Genomic DNA, 15832 nt, shown 5'->3' with positions numbered 1-15832 from the left:
CTGCTGGGTGGGGCGGGCTGTGGGATGCGGGAAGTCAGTGATCCATGGAAGGCCACCGCGCAACCCTTCGGCGGCGGTCCCTGCGGGAGGGCTCGGTGCTGCCAGGGCTGTGCCTGTGACCGCCCGCGCATTCCACTCCCGGCGCATCCCACTCCCGGCGCATCCTCCTCCCGCGCACGCCGTTCCCACGCGCATCCCCGCGCACACGCCGCCCCGACACCTCTTCCCCCCAACACCCTCCCACGCCGTCCCTTCGCCCACGCCCGCGGTCCCTCCGGCACCGCCCGTCCCCGGGGCTGGATTCCCCCGGCCGCCTCCCCCGCTCCCCCGCGGAGCCGCGCTCGGGCGCCGCCGCCTCCCCGCCCCGCCGCCGCCGCCATGGCGGAGCGGAGCCGCGGCGCTCGGCGGCGGCTGCTGCTGCTGCTGCTCCTGGCCGGCTCCGCCGCCAGCCCGGCGGAGGAGGGCGGCGGGCGGCGGGAGGCGGGCGGCGGGGAGCACGGGGAGGAGGCGGCGCGGCACCACGACTCCTCGTACGGCACCTTCGCCAGCGAGTTCTACGACCTGCGCTACCTCTCCGAGGAGGGTGCGGCGGCGGCCGGGGCGGGCGGCGGGGCCGGGCGGGGCGCGGCGGGCGAGGGGAGCAGCCCGGCGCGGGGTCGGCAGGGAGCGGCGGGCCGGGCGGGCGCGGGGGCGGCGGGCGCGCTGTTCAGCACGAAGGCCAGCGCCCGCCGCCATCTTCCGCCGGCCGGGCGGCCTCAGGCAGCGCTGCCGCTCGGGGCCGGGGCCGCCGCGGGGCCCCGGGTGCCCTGCCCCGCTCTCCGCAGAGCCGCCGCCTCGCTCCGCGGCCATCCCCGGACACGGGCATCTCCCCGGGCGGGAGGCCGGGCCGGGGGCCGTCGCCTGCTCGCAGAGCGGGGCCGGCCGGCGGCGCCTCGCCTTCCCCTCTTGCAAAGTTTTTCGGGTTGGAAGCGTAAAAAGGAGTCCTGGGGTGTGTGGGCTTCGAAAGGACGTGTGATGGATGCCCTAAAGTGTCACGAAACAGTGTGCTCGTGGGTTTGGGGGTGTGGTTTTGTTTTTTTTTCATTTACAAATGGCGGAATGTTAGAACTCCACTTTTGCGGCTAGGCTGCATTTGTTCAGTGGATTTGAAAATACGTAAGAGGTGAGAAACTAGCATGTCCTGTGACCTGTGTTTCAGTAATGCGCCGCTACACACTGCTGTGAAATTCTGTGAACTTATTTGTGCAGGGTAATTTACCCGGCCCTTGATACAGTTGGTGGAGCTGTGATTTGCAGCTTTCAGCATACTTCTCCATTGCCATTGTCAGAAATCTAGGGAAGTGAGTCAAGGCTCCCAAATGCCCAAAGTTGTGTAGGTCAAAAGTTTGTGTGCTGATGCTGTAACTAACTGCAGTGTTCATTTCCTACTCAACGAAGCGCTATGCCTACTCAATGAAGCGTTTTCAGAGGACTTTCTAGTTTCACAGCCAGCACTTTGGTTTTCATCTGGCTAAGTAAAAGAATATCCTATTAAAATACCTGTGCTTATGCAACAGCCACCAGCTCCCACAAGCCAAGACTGAATAGGTCTGTTAGTAAATGTTCTCACTTTCTCCTTGGTACTGTCGTGCAGCAGACAGAGGATTGCTTGGAATCATAGCTCTCATTGTCTGGCTCTTCTGCGTCTGCCTTCCCAAGTGATTGCAGGCCATAACTGCAGGCAGTTCCCTCTCTTGATACTCTCTTACGTTTTACTGCAATGTGTGTTTTATTTTACTTCATAAAGGAGGATGTATTATAAGGTCCTTTCAGTATCCATTCCTACAGCTCTGCATCTAGTGCCCTGCCTGCATTTATACCTAATGCTGTCGTTTAGGGCTGAGGAGTCAGTTCTCTTTCCTGAGGGGACTACGAGTGCACAAAGAGCTGAATGGAGATCCCTAATTGTTAGTTGACTACAGTAGTCCATGGTCCTGCTGCCTTACATTAACTTTTGCCCTTCGGCATTCTTCCCCTTCCTTGATGAATGTAGGAGACCTGAGAAAAGTTTTGTTTTCAGTTATTCACATTACTTTGGTACCTGGATCCAGGACTATCTGAGCAGTGAATTGTGTACTTGACAAAGTAGTCACTCATCTGAACAGTTCAGGTATCAGCAAATTAAATGCTACTGGAACACCTTCTCTTTAGTATTAATGGTTTTTAGTCCTTGTATTTTATTTAGTAATGATTTATTCTGGTTATACAGGTTACCCTTTCCCTACTGCTCCTCCTGTGGACCCATTTGCAAAAATCAGAGTGGATGACTGTGGAAAAACCAAGGGATGCTTCAGGTCAGTCTGAGATAAGAGATAAAGATACCTTTATGTTTACAGATGCTGACTGATGGTATTGGAGACTTTGGTTAGTGTTTCACAGTCATTTTAATAAATGTTCATTATTTAAGAACATTCTTTGTAGTACAGGCTATATTATTTGAGGACACTAGTTTATTTAAGAATACATGTCATAGTTATGGACGTACAATTCCTTCACATTTCTTGTATTTTCATGAAGCGCTTAAAAAGCCTGAGCAAGGAAGGTCAACAGAGTAATATTGTGTGTAATTGTTTGCTGTACTGTTTGAATACTATACATTCTTACACTAAAAGAGTAATAACTGCAAACAATTAATGCTACTTTATGTCCAGCAGAATATATGTTTTACTGCCATTATACCGAAATGCATTCTTCTAGGTTTTTTTCTTGCAAAACCTTTATTAAGTTCCATAGCAGGAAATTTCAAGGAAAAGGTTATGTTTATTCAATTCCATTTAGGTATGGTAAACCTGGATGTAATGCAGAAACTTGTGACTACTTCCTAAGCTACCGCAGAATTGGAGCTGATGTTGAATTTGAGTTGAGTGCTGACACAGATGGCTGGGTGGCAGTGGGATTTTCCTCAGACAAGAAAATGGTAAGATGTGTACAGTTCTTCGTGTTGGCAATATATGCACTTTCACATGCTAGGATTTCAATGGTTTATATATATTTGTATATTTGATTGGTGAGAAACAGAGCATTTAAGGTAGAAGTGACTTGCTGAAAACAAAGCACCATTCAGTAGCCCCCCGGGAGCACTGCCTCACAGAAAACTGCTTCATCCTTCCTAACATCTCCTTTCCCTTCTTCTCTGAGAACTACAACAGTATTTCAGTTCAGCTCTGAATGTTTGAATGTCACTAGCTTTTTGCCTTTTTATTAGAAAAGCCCTCAGGGATAAGCCAATTCACATGGAAATGTCCTGTTGTGCTTTATGTCAGTGTAATTTGGGCAAAAGACACACCATAAACTGAATAGCAAGTGATTTTATTCTTCAGTAAATCAGCTGACTTTCAGCAATATAAATTTTTATTTCACTATTTAATTTAGGAAATTTTTGTGTTTCTTTCATACCTATGTGTTGTTCCAGGGAAGCCACAAATGTGTGAGAAAATGATTCCTGCTAATTTAAACATATATACTCTAGAAAGCAGTCTTGTTAAACTTTCTTCCCTCTTCTGGATTTTTATTTGATTTGGTTTTATGCTTATTCCTGTACTTACTTTTTCATTCAAAAGCTCCACTTTTCATTGAGTCTTAATGAGCAAAACAGAAGCATGTAATGTGTGGACTTCAGAAAACCTGGGCAATAGGTGACTTATGCAAAGATGTTTTGTCTGTGATCCTGGTAAAATGTTTAGGATTAAAATTCAGTTTATAATATAGGTGTTCGTGTACAGAAACATGCATGAGTATATAAAACAATACTGGGCCTATGTCCTAAATCACAAGTCAAAGAAAGGACTGTTTCTTGTAAGGTTGAAAGTAGCAGTCTGAAAAGATACAGGAATTAGACATCCTGGCCTAGAACCTACAAAAAAAAAATTATTTGGAAGACTTGCACTGACTTAACAGCATTTTTACCAGACCCAAAATGAAAAACAGAAAGCAAAGGTGCTTCTCAGTCATTATTACACATGCTTTAATATGACACTGGAAATAAACACAATGAAGATAGAAGGTTTTTGTGTCATAAAGAACAGTTCCTGTCACAAGAAACAGTTTGTGGTTTTGATGTAAAGAATGGCTTTACAGCCAAATTTTGGGAAGAGTTTAGAAGCCTGGCAATGCAAGTTCTCAACAGGGTTTTCAAAGCAGCTCAGCACCTTTAAGTATTTGTCCCCAGGCTATCAGATTGTGTTTCCAGTTTGTAGCTCTGAGGTACCTGCAGTGGACTGCAGGGTCCCACTGCCCTCCTCTCATCAGCCACTGCGTATCATGTAATGCCCGTAAGTCAGCTGGGCTAAACCAGCCAGCATCTGTCTTCCTCTCTGGCTCCCCTGCTGACTCCATCTTTTTCATAACTTCCAGGATGTTTTGGTGTCCTGGGATGCACAGGCTTTGATGGTAAAATAGCTCTGAGTCAAAACAGCTCAGCTGTGAGAAATGGGCTGTGCTTTGGAGGCCCTAGTCAAAATGGTGTGGCCTGGATAGCTTCAGAAGTTCAGGAAAAAAACCTACTTTGTGTCCTCAATAGATTTTTTAAAAGTCCTATGACCTATTTCTTTGTATCAAATAACATTTGCTTTTCCACTTGCAGGCTTTTGTGCCTTGGCAGGATTTTGTAATGTCATTCTGTTAACTGAAATTCAAAATGTTTTTTTCTTTCTTTTTTAGTTTTCTCCTTCAGTGTAAAAACAGCTTTATTTTTGCCTTTTTCTCCTTAAGAATGAGGGATTTGTGCTTAGATGTATAAAAGTTAAGTTGGAAAATAAGTTACGGAGAGCAATCATAGTCTCAAGACAGAAGCTGGAAAGGTGGTCTGTAGCAGCACCAAGGTGCAGAAACTGTTCAAGCATGTGTTTTACCTAGTTGTCCCCTCTTTCCCCTCACTTTTGGCACATATTTTACAAATGCCCATTGCAGTATTCCCACAGTGCTGAAATACATGCTTTTTCTCTCTTTTCCCTGTAACAAAGAACTGAGGGGTGATCACACTAGCAAGCATCACGTCTATCATCAGTATGACATATCAGAAAGATGAATATGGGAGGAGCAGGGCCTGTGTTTAATACAGCACTGATAGCTGTGGCACTCATCCAGCTTGGATAGTGTTTTAATGGCTCTTGGTGCTAAGGCTTCTATGAGATAGCACTCCTGAAGTTAATGCTCATCCCTGAGTGTTACAGGGCTCTACCACTTTGTCAGTCACCTTGAGTAACTGTTCCAGCAACTGCTTTGGTATTTCAATGAATGACCTCCACAAATAAGTGTCTCCTTCTTCCTTCTGTCTGTTGGTTCTTTGCTGGCTGTTTATGCTAAGTGAAGAAGCACATGTTGATTACTTTTTTCCTTGTATCTTATGGCACACTGTATTCTGTTATTACATGCTGAACATTTCTTATAAGAGATAAAAGAGATAGGAAAAGTGATGTTCCCTTAAGTGAACATGAGAAGAGATTAGAAAAGACTTACTTTAATTGATGCTATTATTTTCTCATATGTAGTAGATTTATTTCCTCTGTCTCACTAAATAGTGTATTGGTTTTCTGTCCATGATTTGATGCAGTGGATTTTGTACACATCACGGATTCAAGACTGCCACATTTTATGAAGCAGTATCCCAGAACTTCACAAATAGCGAAGAAAACAGCCTTCCACAGATCAATTAATTATATGATATCAGAGTGATATCATATCCTACAAATATATGTTAAGTAAATAACTTTTAGAAAGATCCAAAAGAGAATTCAGAGATAGTAAGGGTAAGTAACTATTGCTACCCAGTTACATGCTTTTCAATCTTACTGAAGACACCTGGTTAGGGGAACAAATATTTGTGTATATATAACGTAGAAAGAAGGAAGGAGTGTCCCAGGTCTTGATTAGTTTTGAATTACATAAATGAGGAAGTGGTTTATGACGCTTTTGTTTTCCATCTTCCAATTTTTTTTTAACCTTGTAGGGAGGAGATGATGTCATGGCTTGCGTTCATGATGATAACGGAAGAGTCCGAATACAGCACTTCTATAATGTTGGTCAGTGGGCTAAAGAAATCCAGAGAAATCCTGCTCGAGATGAGGAAGGGGTTTTTGAAAACAACCGTGTAACGTGTCGATTCAAGCGTCCTGTGTATGTTCCCCGAGAAGAAACCATCGTAGATTTGCACTTGAGTTGGTACTACCTGTTTGCTTGGGGTCCAGCAATCCAGGGTAAGTTGATCTCTGTTACCAGCAGAACTGATGTGCTGAGATGGATAAATGTCTTTCAATAACATGATTCTTACTAGACATGCCCTCCCCCCCAAATTTTTGGTTTTTTAATGAGCTAAAATTCTGGCAGCATGAGGCTTAAAAATGGATAAAAAGAAAGACAGGAGTCCAACATGTCTTGTTTTTTTGGCTATATACCCACTATCACCACTTCCCAAAGCTGAATTTAGAAGAACTTTGTAACTAGAAGTTCTTAATTCCTTTGAAGGATGTTTGTTGTTTACTTGAATTTCATTTGTTTTATTCAGAAATTTAATTTCAGAAAGGAAAGAAATGAGCCTACTCCCTGACAGTGTAATATTGCATGCTTTTGTAGGTTTGAAAATTACCTGTCTGCCTACCTGTTTCTTTGGTGGAGTTACAGAAAAAATTGCATCTGACATTATTTCTTTCTGCCCTTACCTGCTAAAGGTTCTATAACTCGTCACGATATAGACTCTCCACCCGTGTCAGAGCGCGTGGTCAGTATTTACAAGTATGAAGATATTTTCATGCCTTCGGCTGCCTATCAGACCTTCTCTTCTCCTTTCTGCTTGCTCCTCATTGTTGCACTGACCTTCTATTTATTGATGGGAACCCCATGACCAATGGAAAATAGCAAGAATTTGGCAGTGGAAGTTTCTCAGGATGGACGGCTATATGGATGGACAGTGCATTTTTCTATTGGAATTTATATCACATCACCATCCTCATCTAGCTGCTTTTGAACATAGTTAGCTTCTCAGAAGAGTGAAATAACCATCTCCTTTGAGTGACAGAGTGGTGACAAATCATTTAAGAATAATCAGTGAACACATAGGAGAATATTTTCAGTGTTGTGATTTCTTGCTTAAAGAAAATGAGACTTTTGTAAAATCAATGTGTGTGTGTGCGTATGTGTGTTTGGGAGGGGTGCCTGTATGTGTGTTTAGGTGAATTTAGTGATGGACATCTTATCAAATAACAAAATTGCCTTCCAAATTGCTTCAAAAAAGCAAATTTGGCAAAACACTGTAATGCTGTTTGGTTCTTCTAGAGCAGGGAGCACAACTGCAAGTGCAGTTTCTGATCTGCAGATCTGGATACCAACACAGCAGTATAAAAGTAGTGGACAGTTCTCCCAATTTCTTTTTTTTTTTTTGTAATATATTTATCAAAGTGTGCTTGCTGTGGTACTTTCCAAAACTAAACTTGCATATTCAAGCATTAACATGGGTTTTTTTCCAACAGAAAGAGATGATGAATGTCTTTATTGTGTTTCAGTAGCCTTTTGGAAAGAAATGGCTACTTCTTTTAAGAGTGAGATATAAAGTAATTTAAACAAGGGGAAGGGAGAATACAGCAATATAAATTCTCCATACATAGGAAAACCAGGTGTAAAGCATGCAGAATATAAAAGTTCCCAACAAGCCATAGGATGTCCTCCTAATAGATTAAATCAATTTTTCTCTTTTTATGAAAAAAACAGTAATTTTGCTGACATGTAAATATATTTTTAAGTAATTGTGCAGTAGTATGAAGTAATCTCTTTTTCTGTGTTGTATGCCATTATATCCTGTTCATGTTAAAGGTGACTGTGGGCAGCTGGTGTTATCTTACAAAGAAATATAAATGAGATTATTTGTAAGGAAAGACAGGGATTAATAAGAACAGCAGTATCTTTTGTTCATCAAACCACTGCTAAAATGTAGCTATTGTGGAAAAAGATGAGCTAAAAAGGAAACACGTTAGCTGTTTTTATCACCAGTAAATAGTAGAAGAGGAATGCTAAATATTACAGAGATGAAAAGTGTCAAAATGTATTTATGAGCCACAGAATATTATAAAAACTTTGAGTGGAGAATTCTTCACTTTAGAGTGAAGAATTCCCGTTCTTCACATAATAGGAAGCGTACGACACATTTACATGTAGCAGTCAAATGTACTTAGGTAAGGTTACTCATTCACTTTCCAACTTACACTAAAATTCTACTTAAGTAGAATTAAAATCTAAATAATGCCAAAGTTTTATCTAATGTGGTGCGCTTGAGGACTCTCTAACATAGAATGTGGTAAGGTATTTGTAATGCAACTCCTTTCTAGTCTCATTGCTGCATGGAGTATAAAATAGTTAACTAGCTTGGCTGGGTTTGCATCCTTATTCACAGAATGATGTTTGTAAACTAAGTTTTTTTAGGCTCAGAATTCTTCAAACCTATGCTTAAGGTATATGAATTAGATTGAAGATGAACTTACCTTCATAGCAAACACTTTGTCCCTATTTCAAAAGAAAGATTGATTAATTTTTTATATTTTCATTGATGTCTTTAAGGATTTGTTCACTTAAAATTACTGGACTAGAGTTGGGGAGAGGGAAGAGAAATTCAGAAAGAAGTGAACTTTAAAAGTGCATACAGTAGCTTTATTTAGTATAGATTACTTCTCTCGGGTTGGTTTACTCACTCATCACCTGATCACGTAGAGACCACCTAATAAGGTCTGCTTTGGCCCACAACAGCTGCATAATTTAACTTTAAGATTGGCTGGAGCAGATAAGCAGAAGCCTGGATAATGAGCTTTACATTCAGCAAACAGGTGAAGTGAAGAAATCATCTTCGTGCTAATTTGTAGGCAGCTGGGATACTGCAGCTCTTTCTCAGAGCCTGAGGGTTGCTTTAGTTTATGGCTTGGTATTTACTGTTTCAGCGATTTGCCTGATTACCCACTAAAGGGCTAATTTAATAATTTAAAGGTACTGAGCTAGGATAGAAACCCAGTTTGGCTCCTCTTTTCTTTAATAGAGTTCTGGATTTAGGATAGCCTGGTTGGACCTGAGCACACAGGTATGTTATAGATGACAATAATAATACTAAGATAAAATTGTGTGACAGCTGTCAGTCTGCTTTCTACATATATGAAGTTGGGTGTGTTTAAAATACAGGATTTAAAGCAAGAGCAAAGTACTTTACATTATATTTTATTCCTTTTTCAGATTACTTGTCAGTGTGCTGTGTTTTTCTCATCATGTTTTTTCTCTTGTTGAAGTACTAGCAGGAATGAGCAGTTCTAAAAAAAATTTCACCTAAGCTTCACAGTACTTAATTAGCCTAATAAAGTGTCTAATTAAAAGGGAGGAAATAAAAGGCCACAGGAAGCAGAAAAACAATCTATTATCTGGCATTTAAGTGGATGGTTGAGTTTAGCACTGAGTTTATCTAAGAGTTCCTCTTCACAGTGGGAAAATCAGGACTATGGAATTCAAGTTGACAAAGAAGGTATGAGTTATCTAGAAATTACTAGTTGGGATGAAATCTGAGGAGAAGGTTATAAGGGAAATGTGGTATGTAAGTTTGTATGATCCTTCGTAAGTCTTAACATTTGAGTGGGCATGCATAGTAACTTGTCATGGAGGGTATTTTGGTTTTCAAATGTTTTGTCTTTTTGGTTTCTTTTTAATATTGTAAAGTAGGATTTATCCCTGTTATACAAAGTTACTATAAAGTAGTAGTCTTCAAAGTAATTTTTAAGTGATTATGGCATTTCAAATATTTTCTGTTTTATTTTTTTTTCTAACTGACTGGTACCAGCAGAAACTAGAAGAAAAGGCCTGCATTGGAAAAGGAGGCAGATATTTCCCTCTCCAAATAATTTTTTGTTTCTCTAGTGTGATTACGACCAAACAACTGTTAAAGAGCACATTTCCTAAGTACTTTAAGAATTGCTTGCTGCACAGTGACTTAATACAGAGGCAAGGAGCTTAGAGAGGGCATATTTAGAGTATGGTGGTGGTTGGAAATGTGACTGTAATTATTAATTAGAAAGATGGGTTTTTTTGCGTAATTCTTTTTTTTTTTCATTGCTGGTTTCAAATAACTGCGTATTTTTAGGTATAGGTGAGGTGCTAATTGATTTCCCCCATCAGAAAAAAAAAAGCACCTACCTGATTTGATAATGTCATTGAACACAGGGTGATGCTGTCTTCTTTTACCATAAGGGAAATATTCTGGTTTTGAAAGAGAACATATTGATGAGAAAAGTTTGAACTCCCTCTGTGGCCTTCTTGTCCATCTTGACTGGTTTTGCAATACTTGGGTAGCAAGAGAATAAACACTTGTGGCCTCCCTAATCTGAAGGAACCCCCAGTTTGGGTTAAATAATGTTAAAGCTGTGTTTGGCACTGACTTTCCCAATCTTCAGTGCAGGGATTAGAGAATGATTGATGTGGTGTACATCAGCATGCCACTCAGGCAGTGGTCTTGAAGCTCACTTGGGGCACCATATCCTGGGTCTGGAACAAAAAAAGAGCCCTGCAACTGCCTCCATGTACTACATATCTACTCAGTTATTTCTCAGTTACTGCTATAACTCACATAACTGCTGTAAGTTTAAGGGAAGACACAGGTCTTTCTTTTTTTTGTTTGGTCTTCTCCTTACTTTCTCATCTGTCAAATGCATCAGACATTTACATAAAAGAATTTTTTTTTTGTTTTAGAGAGTAGACCTCTGTCAGTTCTTTCACGTTTTTTTCTGGGTCCATAGGAAGTTTGCACCCTCTGGTACTCTAGAGGCAGAATTAAAGTTTATATGCAAATTATGTAACTTTAACAGCATGTAAATGGCATTTTGTGACTTTTTGGTTTCATTGGTTTGCCACACTCTTGTGTAGCAGGTGTATTTCCCCCCACTCTCCTCTTGTTCTAACATCTCCAAATAATTTCCCAAAAGTAAAGTATTTGTTAATAGCTTTACAAGAAGGAAATACGTATTTCAGAGAATTACAGAAGGTCTAATATCAGTTATTTTCAGAGGTAACTGTTGTAAGTGTTAGTGTTTTATACAAAATATGACTTTGCGTAGAGCCTTACATTTATGATAAAAATCAGAAATACATTTAAATATTACAGTGTTTCTGTGCTTCATGGAGCTGTGGATGTGCATAGCTGACATGAATTGGTATGATCCCTTTCAACCCTGACTCCACAGCATGTAGTGACACTGGTAAAGCAGTTTGCTTGAATGCTGCACGGTGGGGCATTGATGACTCCCAGCAGTTTGGAACAGAAGACTGGAGAGACTGGATAAGGACAAATGACCCGGGAGGGCTAATGGTTTTGGCATACCTTCTATTGTTGTATAACTTTACATGTGGCAGCGCCCATCTGGCACCCTTTATCCAGGCAAATATTACGAACATTACTTGATGTCATGAGAAGGGAGTCTGATTTGAATGAGATTTTGGCTTTTAGGCAGGTCCCAGCTGTGTAAGGGCTGATGTGGGCAACTGGTCAGACTATGCCACAAGATGTCCTCTGCTGTTAAGCCTCAAGGTAAGAGCTGGAGGCTTGATCTGGCCTTCAGAGGTATAAAAACCTCTCAAGACCCCAGAGGCAGTAGTGGCAGTGGGCTGCAGCAGGGAGTACTTGCTTAGTTTGTTTAATGGCCAGTGAGCAGGTACTCCCTACTGGCTGCAGTCTGGGTATCAAAGGATGGGGGCTCTAAATCTTACCTTAGCAGCTCCGTACATTAGCTCCTCTAATTAAAATTTCATTATCAGTATTTCTGTAGCAGTGTGTTTGGGCAGCTCTCCCTCAACCTACCCAGGATAGCTATGGCTCTTAACTGAAAGATTTGAAAGAAAATGTCAAGTCCGTGTGTACAAAAACTAATAAAAAAGAAAATAATTTTTTTAACCATATGCCAGCTTTTTACATTTTTTTGTCCATATCTATTTATTTATATGCAATTTGTATGTTGAGGTATCTGATTTTTGCAAATACAGAGTAAGATCTAGGTAAGCCTTCCTTTTCTAAACATTTTTTATTAATATGAAATAATCACTTTGGTAACTTTTTTTTTTCTGTTTTCACAGTAGGTTTTATAAAATTACATATGCTTAGACATGGTTATTTAACTAATTTGGGCTCAGATAGTGAGGCAAAAGAAGTGCAATTTTGAAATGTCAGAGAGGATATGTGCAGCTTGTGGAGTCGATAGGTGTGAACATACAGACTTAAAAGACATTACTTGGTTTGAAAATCTGTGTTATGACTTGGCAATAGCAATGAATCTACTGTAAAGAAAGGGGCAGATTTTTTTTCCTTGGGTTACAAAGTATTTTGAATAGCACTCATAGACTTACAGACTATCTCAGGTTGGCAGGGACCCATAAGGATCTTAGAGGCCAACAAACACCCTGCTCCTCACAGGACTGCCTGAAGCTAACCCATATGACTAAGAGCATCATCCAGATGCTCCTTAACTTCCCTGCAGAGCTTGTTCCAGTGACCGGCCACCCTCTCAGAGAAGAACCTTTTCCTAAGGTTCCGTCTGAACTTCCCCTGACATGGTTCCATAGGCATTCCCAACTGTTGCTTTTGCCCTCTTCCTGTGTTACTTATCGAAGTAGGAATGTTCTTCCAAACCAGTGTGAGGTTGGAATAAGTGCAGGACTTCACAACCTGTATCTTAGAACAGCTGCTGGTCCACATAGGCTCATTCTGATCTGCAGTTAGAGGCTGTTTAGGAATGTCCTTACAAGATGAGCTTTTCTGTGGCATTCTTAAGAAATTTTCTGTAAAGGTGTTGTACTCTTTATAGACAAGAGCATTACAGAATTACCAGTACTTTTCTGAGCTGTTCCTAAATGATTCTTAAATTCATATTTGTGTTTTTAAAGAAGTAATTGGATTTTTCAGAAGTGCTGAGCAGCTGCAAATCTTTTATGGCTCCAATGCTTACTCAGGGAAGCGAACATTTTATAGTAACTAGTGATTTAGCTTCATATCTCTCTCTTAGTTTCGACATCATTCAGTTCAATTTCCTAAGGTGGTGTTGGTAGAAGGCTAAATAAATGAAAAATTCACTTAGGTTTTGTGCCAGGGAATAAAAATATTCCTGCTGATTTTTCACAACAGTGATCTGTAAGGTTTAGATTAATGAAAAATATTCTTCACAGAATTAATGTTTAGGCAATGTGGTTTTGCTGAAGATATTTGTATGTGCATGTAAAGTCTGAGGTTTATATAAGAGAGTATATAAAAAAAGGCTAGATTCTGCTCTGGAGACAAGACAAAATACAGAACTCTACCTGTTCCCTGGCTGCTAGCTGATTTTTGGGAGACAGAATGATCCAGGAAAATATATATAAACCTGAGATACTATGTGTGTGGGGATTATGTTTGCAGTTCTTATACATACACCTTCTTTCACTTTCTTCAGTACAAAAATTAGCCTCACAGTCTTAGACTTACTATGGTGTTATCTTCACTTTTTTTACTCTGAACAAGCTGAAACAAGGATAAGTTCAATAAGTCAAAAGAATGTTGTCATATAGAGTATTAGGGTAATAGGAAAGTAAGCACAGATGCCACAGTCAAACCTAGGAGAAAAAAAAAAAAATCTCATTATTTAACTCCAGAATATGGTGTGTGCTTCTGAAATACTTGGCTGCTCACCTATAAAGCAATGGGTACTTTTTCAGTTTTTTACCTTTGGTGATATGAAACGAATGATAAATATTGAAATATAAAAAAACTACCACAATAGATTTTTTTTTTAAATCTGGAATTAGCATTCAAGTCTTCATAAAGTGATTCAAAGATGAAATTTCAAACCTATTAACTCATTAGAAAAATGAAATAGTGGGACCTTGACATTTGTGTGTGATGTCCCCAGCCTTTATTTTAGGCAGATGTATTTCATTAGCATATTGAGTTCTGTTTAGGTTAAAACAGATGCCTAGTATGCCTTGGTATTTCTGATTTATATGTCATGAGGTCTGGTTTGCTTTAACCTCTTTGCAAATAAGCAGGCTGTCATAACCGTGTGAACTCTTGCCACTTGTTTTGTATTACATGAAGTGTAATGGTTTAACCTGAAATGTCATCTCTACCTTTTGACTTTGTTCAGCGTTCTCAAGACTAATATACAGATAAAACATACAAATAAGCAACTTGTAACTATAGTGTTAAGTGGTGTTCTGCATTCTTTATGCCAGGCTTCGTTCTGTACGCCAATACCCAGCAGCCACATGGAGTCAATGAGCATTTGGTTGGGTAAGAGTGCAGAATGGGGTTTTTGTAGCCCAGAAGAATTTGCCAAACTTCTTTGTATTTATGCTCTAGTCTTTTCAGCAAAAATAACACAGGGTGAATAGATAATGAAATTACAGTGACCTACGGGACTACTTTACAATCAGTGCATGCCCTAAAATATTGCTTTGTAACATCTGTTTTATACTAAATGTTGGTGTTCAAGTGAGCCTTGTTAGCTATTTGACAGTGACAGACAACAATATTTATAAAACTGTTGCAATAAATGCCTTTTTAGTCTAAGAAAATGTGTGGTATGGCATTTATAAAGGGGGAAAAAAGTCTCTTTGAGGTTAAAGAAGTCTCTGCTGCTGCCTGTGTTAATAATTAATTCCCATGCCATGGGCTTGAATTTATTAGCCTGACTAATTCCATTTAAGTCAGTGAGGCTGGTCACAGTAGCAAATTAACAGACGTGAGAAGACCACCTTTTTTTTTCACCATGCAAATCACAGTGAAGCTGTAAGTAAATGTGATCATCTCTATTTTAGCCAAGTATTAACCCCATTGTCCCTTGCTATTAAGTATGTAGAATTTAGAGGTTCCTATGGTGACCTCTATGCTGTGTTTTTGTAACCTATTTGATACAAATATGATCAAGTTGCAATATTACAAATTTGGGTGTTCTTTATCTACTGTCATCACTGCCCTGTTCTGTGGCCAGAGTGGCTCCTGAAGCAGCCAGAACAGGCTTTTGCAGAAAAGAAGGAATGAAATTATATTAAAGATTGGCAACAGAGAGGAGGAAATGCCATGATACTCGGCAAGCAAAAGCAGCTGGAGAAGTCTCTCAAACAGGGATGTTTTGATTTCTGAGATCTCTCAGGTTTGAGCAGGTATTTTATCTCCTTACTGGTGGGCTGAGAAGAGTTGGCTCAGGGCAACAAGAAATGTTTTGCTTTTACACTGTGTGGTCTGTTTGTTGTGTTTGTAGTATTATTGGAAGCCTGTAGCTGCAGGACAGGATGGCTCTTGTGTGTGTCAGCTACTTGTGCACTATCCAAGCCATCACGATCAGTAGAGGCATTACATATACCAAATACATTTAAGTAGATTTAAATAATATTCTCTTTGTCTTGCACTATGTGACTGCTGACGGATCGATGAGGAATTTGTCACAAACCTGACGAATCCAACACATTCTCCTGTTACTCAGATCTCTCTATATCCAGCTCTTGTTCTCTGCACACAGCTATCGTGTGGGATAACCCTGCAAGATAGTGCTCTGGATTTTGTCCATCCACAGGTCCTAGTGGTGCTGTTTTGCATGCCTTTTCCAGCGACTCACCATTTGTGTTGGTGCTATTGACTGCTCGGCCTTAGAACCACACATTCCATTCCTCTTGTTAACTGAACGAGATTCAGTCTTCTGTGTGAATCCTTCAAGTGTAGCTCTGCTATAATTTTGTATACTTTAACTGAGATGTTGAACAAAGTTGTTTCTGCAATAAAGTCAGGCACTGCTATAATCACTGGGTACAATCAGACATG

The 15832-nt window shown here is 40.4% G+C and overlaps 1 protein-coding gene across 1 annotated transcript; it reads left to right on the top strand.

Moving 5' to 3' along the window:
* Window positions 1-371: 371 nt before the first annotated feature.
* Window positions 372-15810, top strand: FRRS1L (ferric chelate reductase 1 like). Its single transcript, XM_048313097.1, has 5 exons — window positions 372-583; window positions 2249-2333; window positions 2818-2956; window positions 5987-6233; window positions 6705-15810. Exons 1-5 carry the CDS (start codon window positions 379-381, stop codon window positions 6875-6877), a joined length of 849 nt encoding a protein of 282 aa, XP_048169054.1. The 5' UTR covers window positions 372-378; the 3' UTR covers window positions 6878-15810.
* Window positions 15811-15832: the final 22 nt, after the last annotated feature.

This window comes from Corvus hawaiiensis, chromosome 1 (assembly GCF_020740725.1).
Source record: "Corvus hawaiiensis isolate bCorHaw1 chromosome 1, bCorHaw1.pri.cur, whole genome shotgun sequence".
Taxonomy (NCBI): domain Eukaryota; kingdom Metazoa; phylum Chordata; class Aves; order Passeriformes; family Corvidae; genus Corvus; species Corvus hawaiiensis.
Note: the sequence above shows the minus strand (reverse complement) of the source record. Positions and strands in the feature narration are given on the sequence as shown.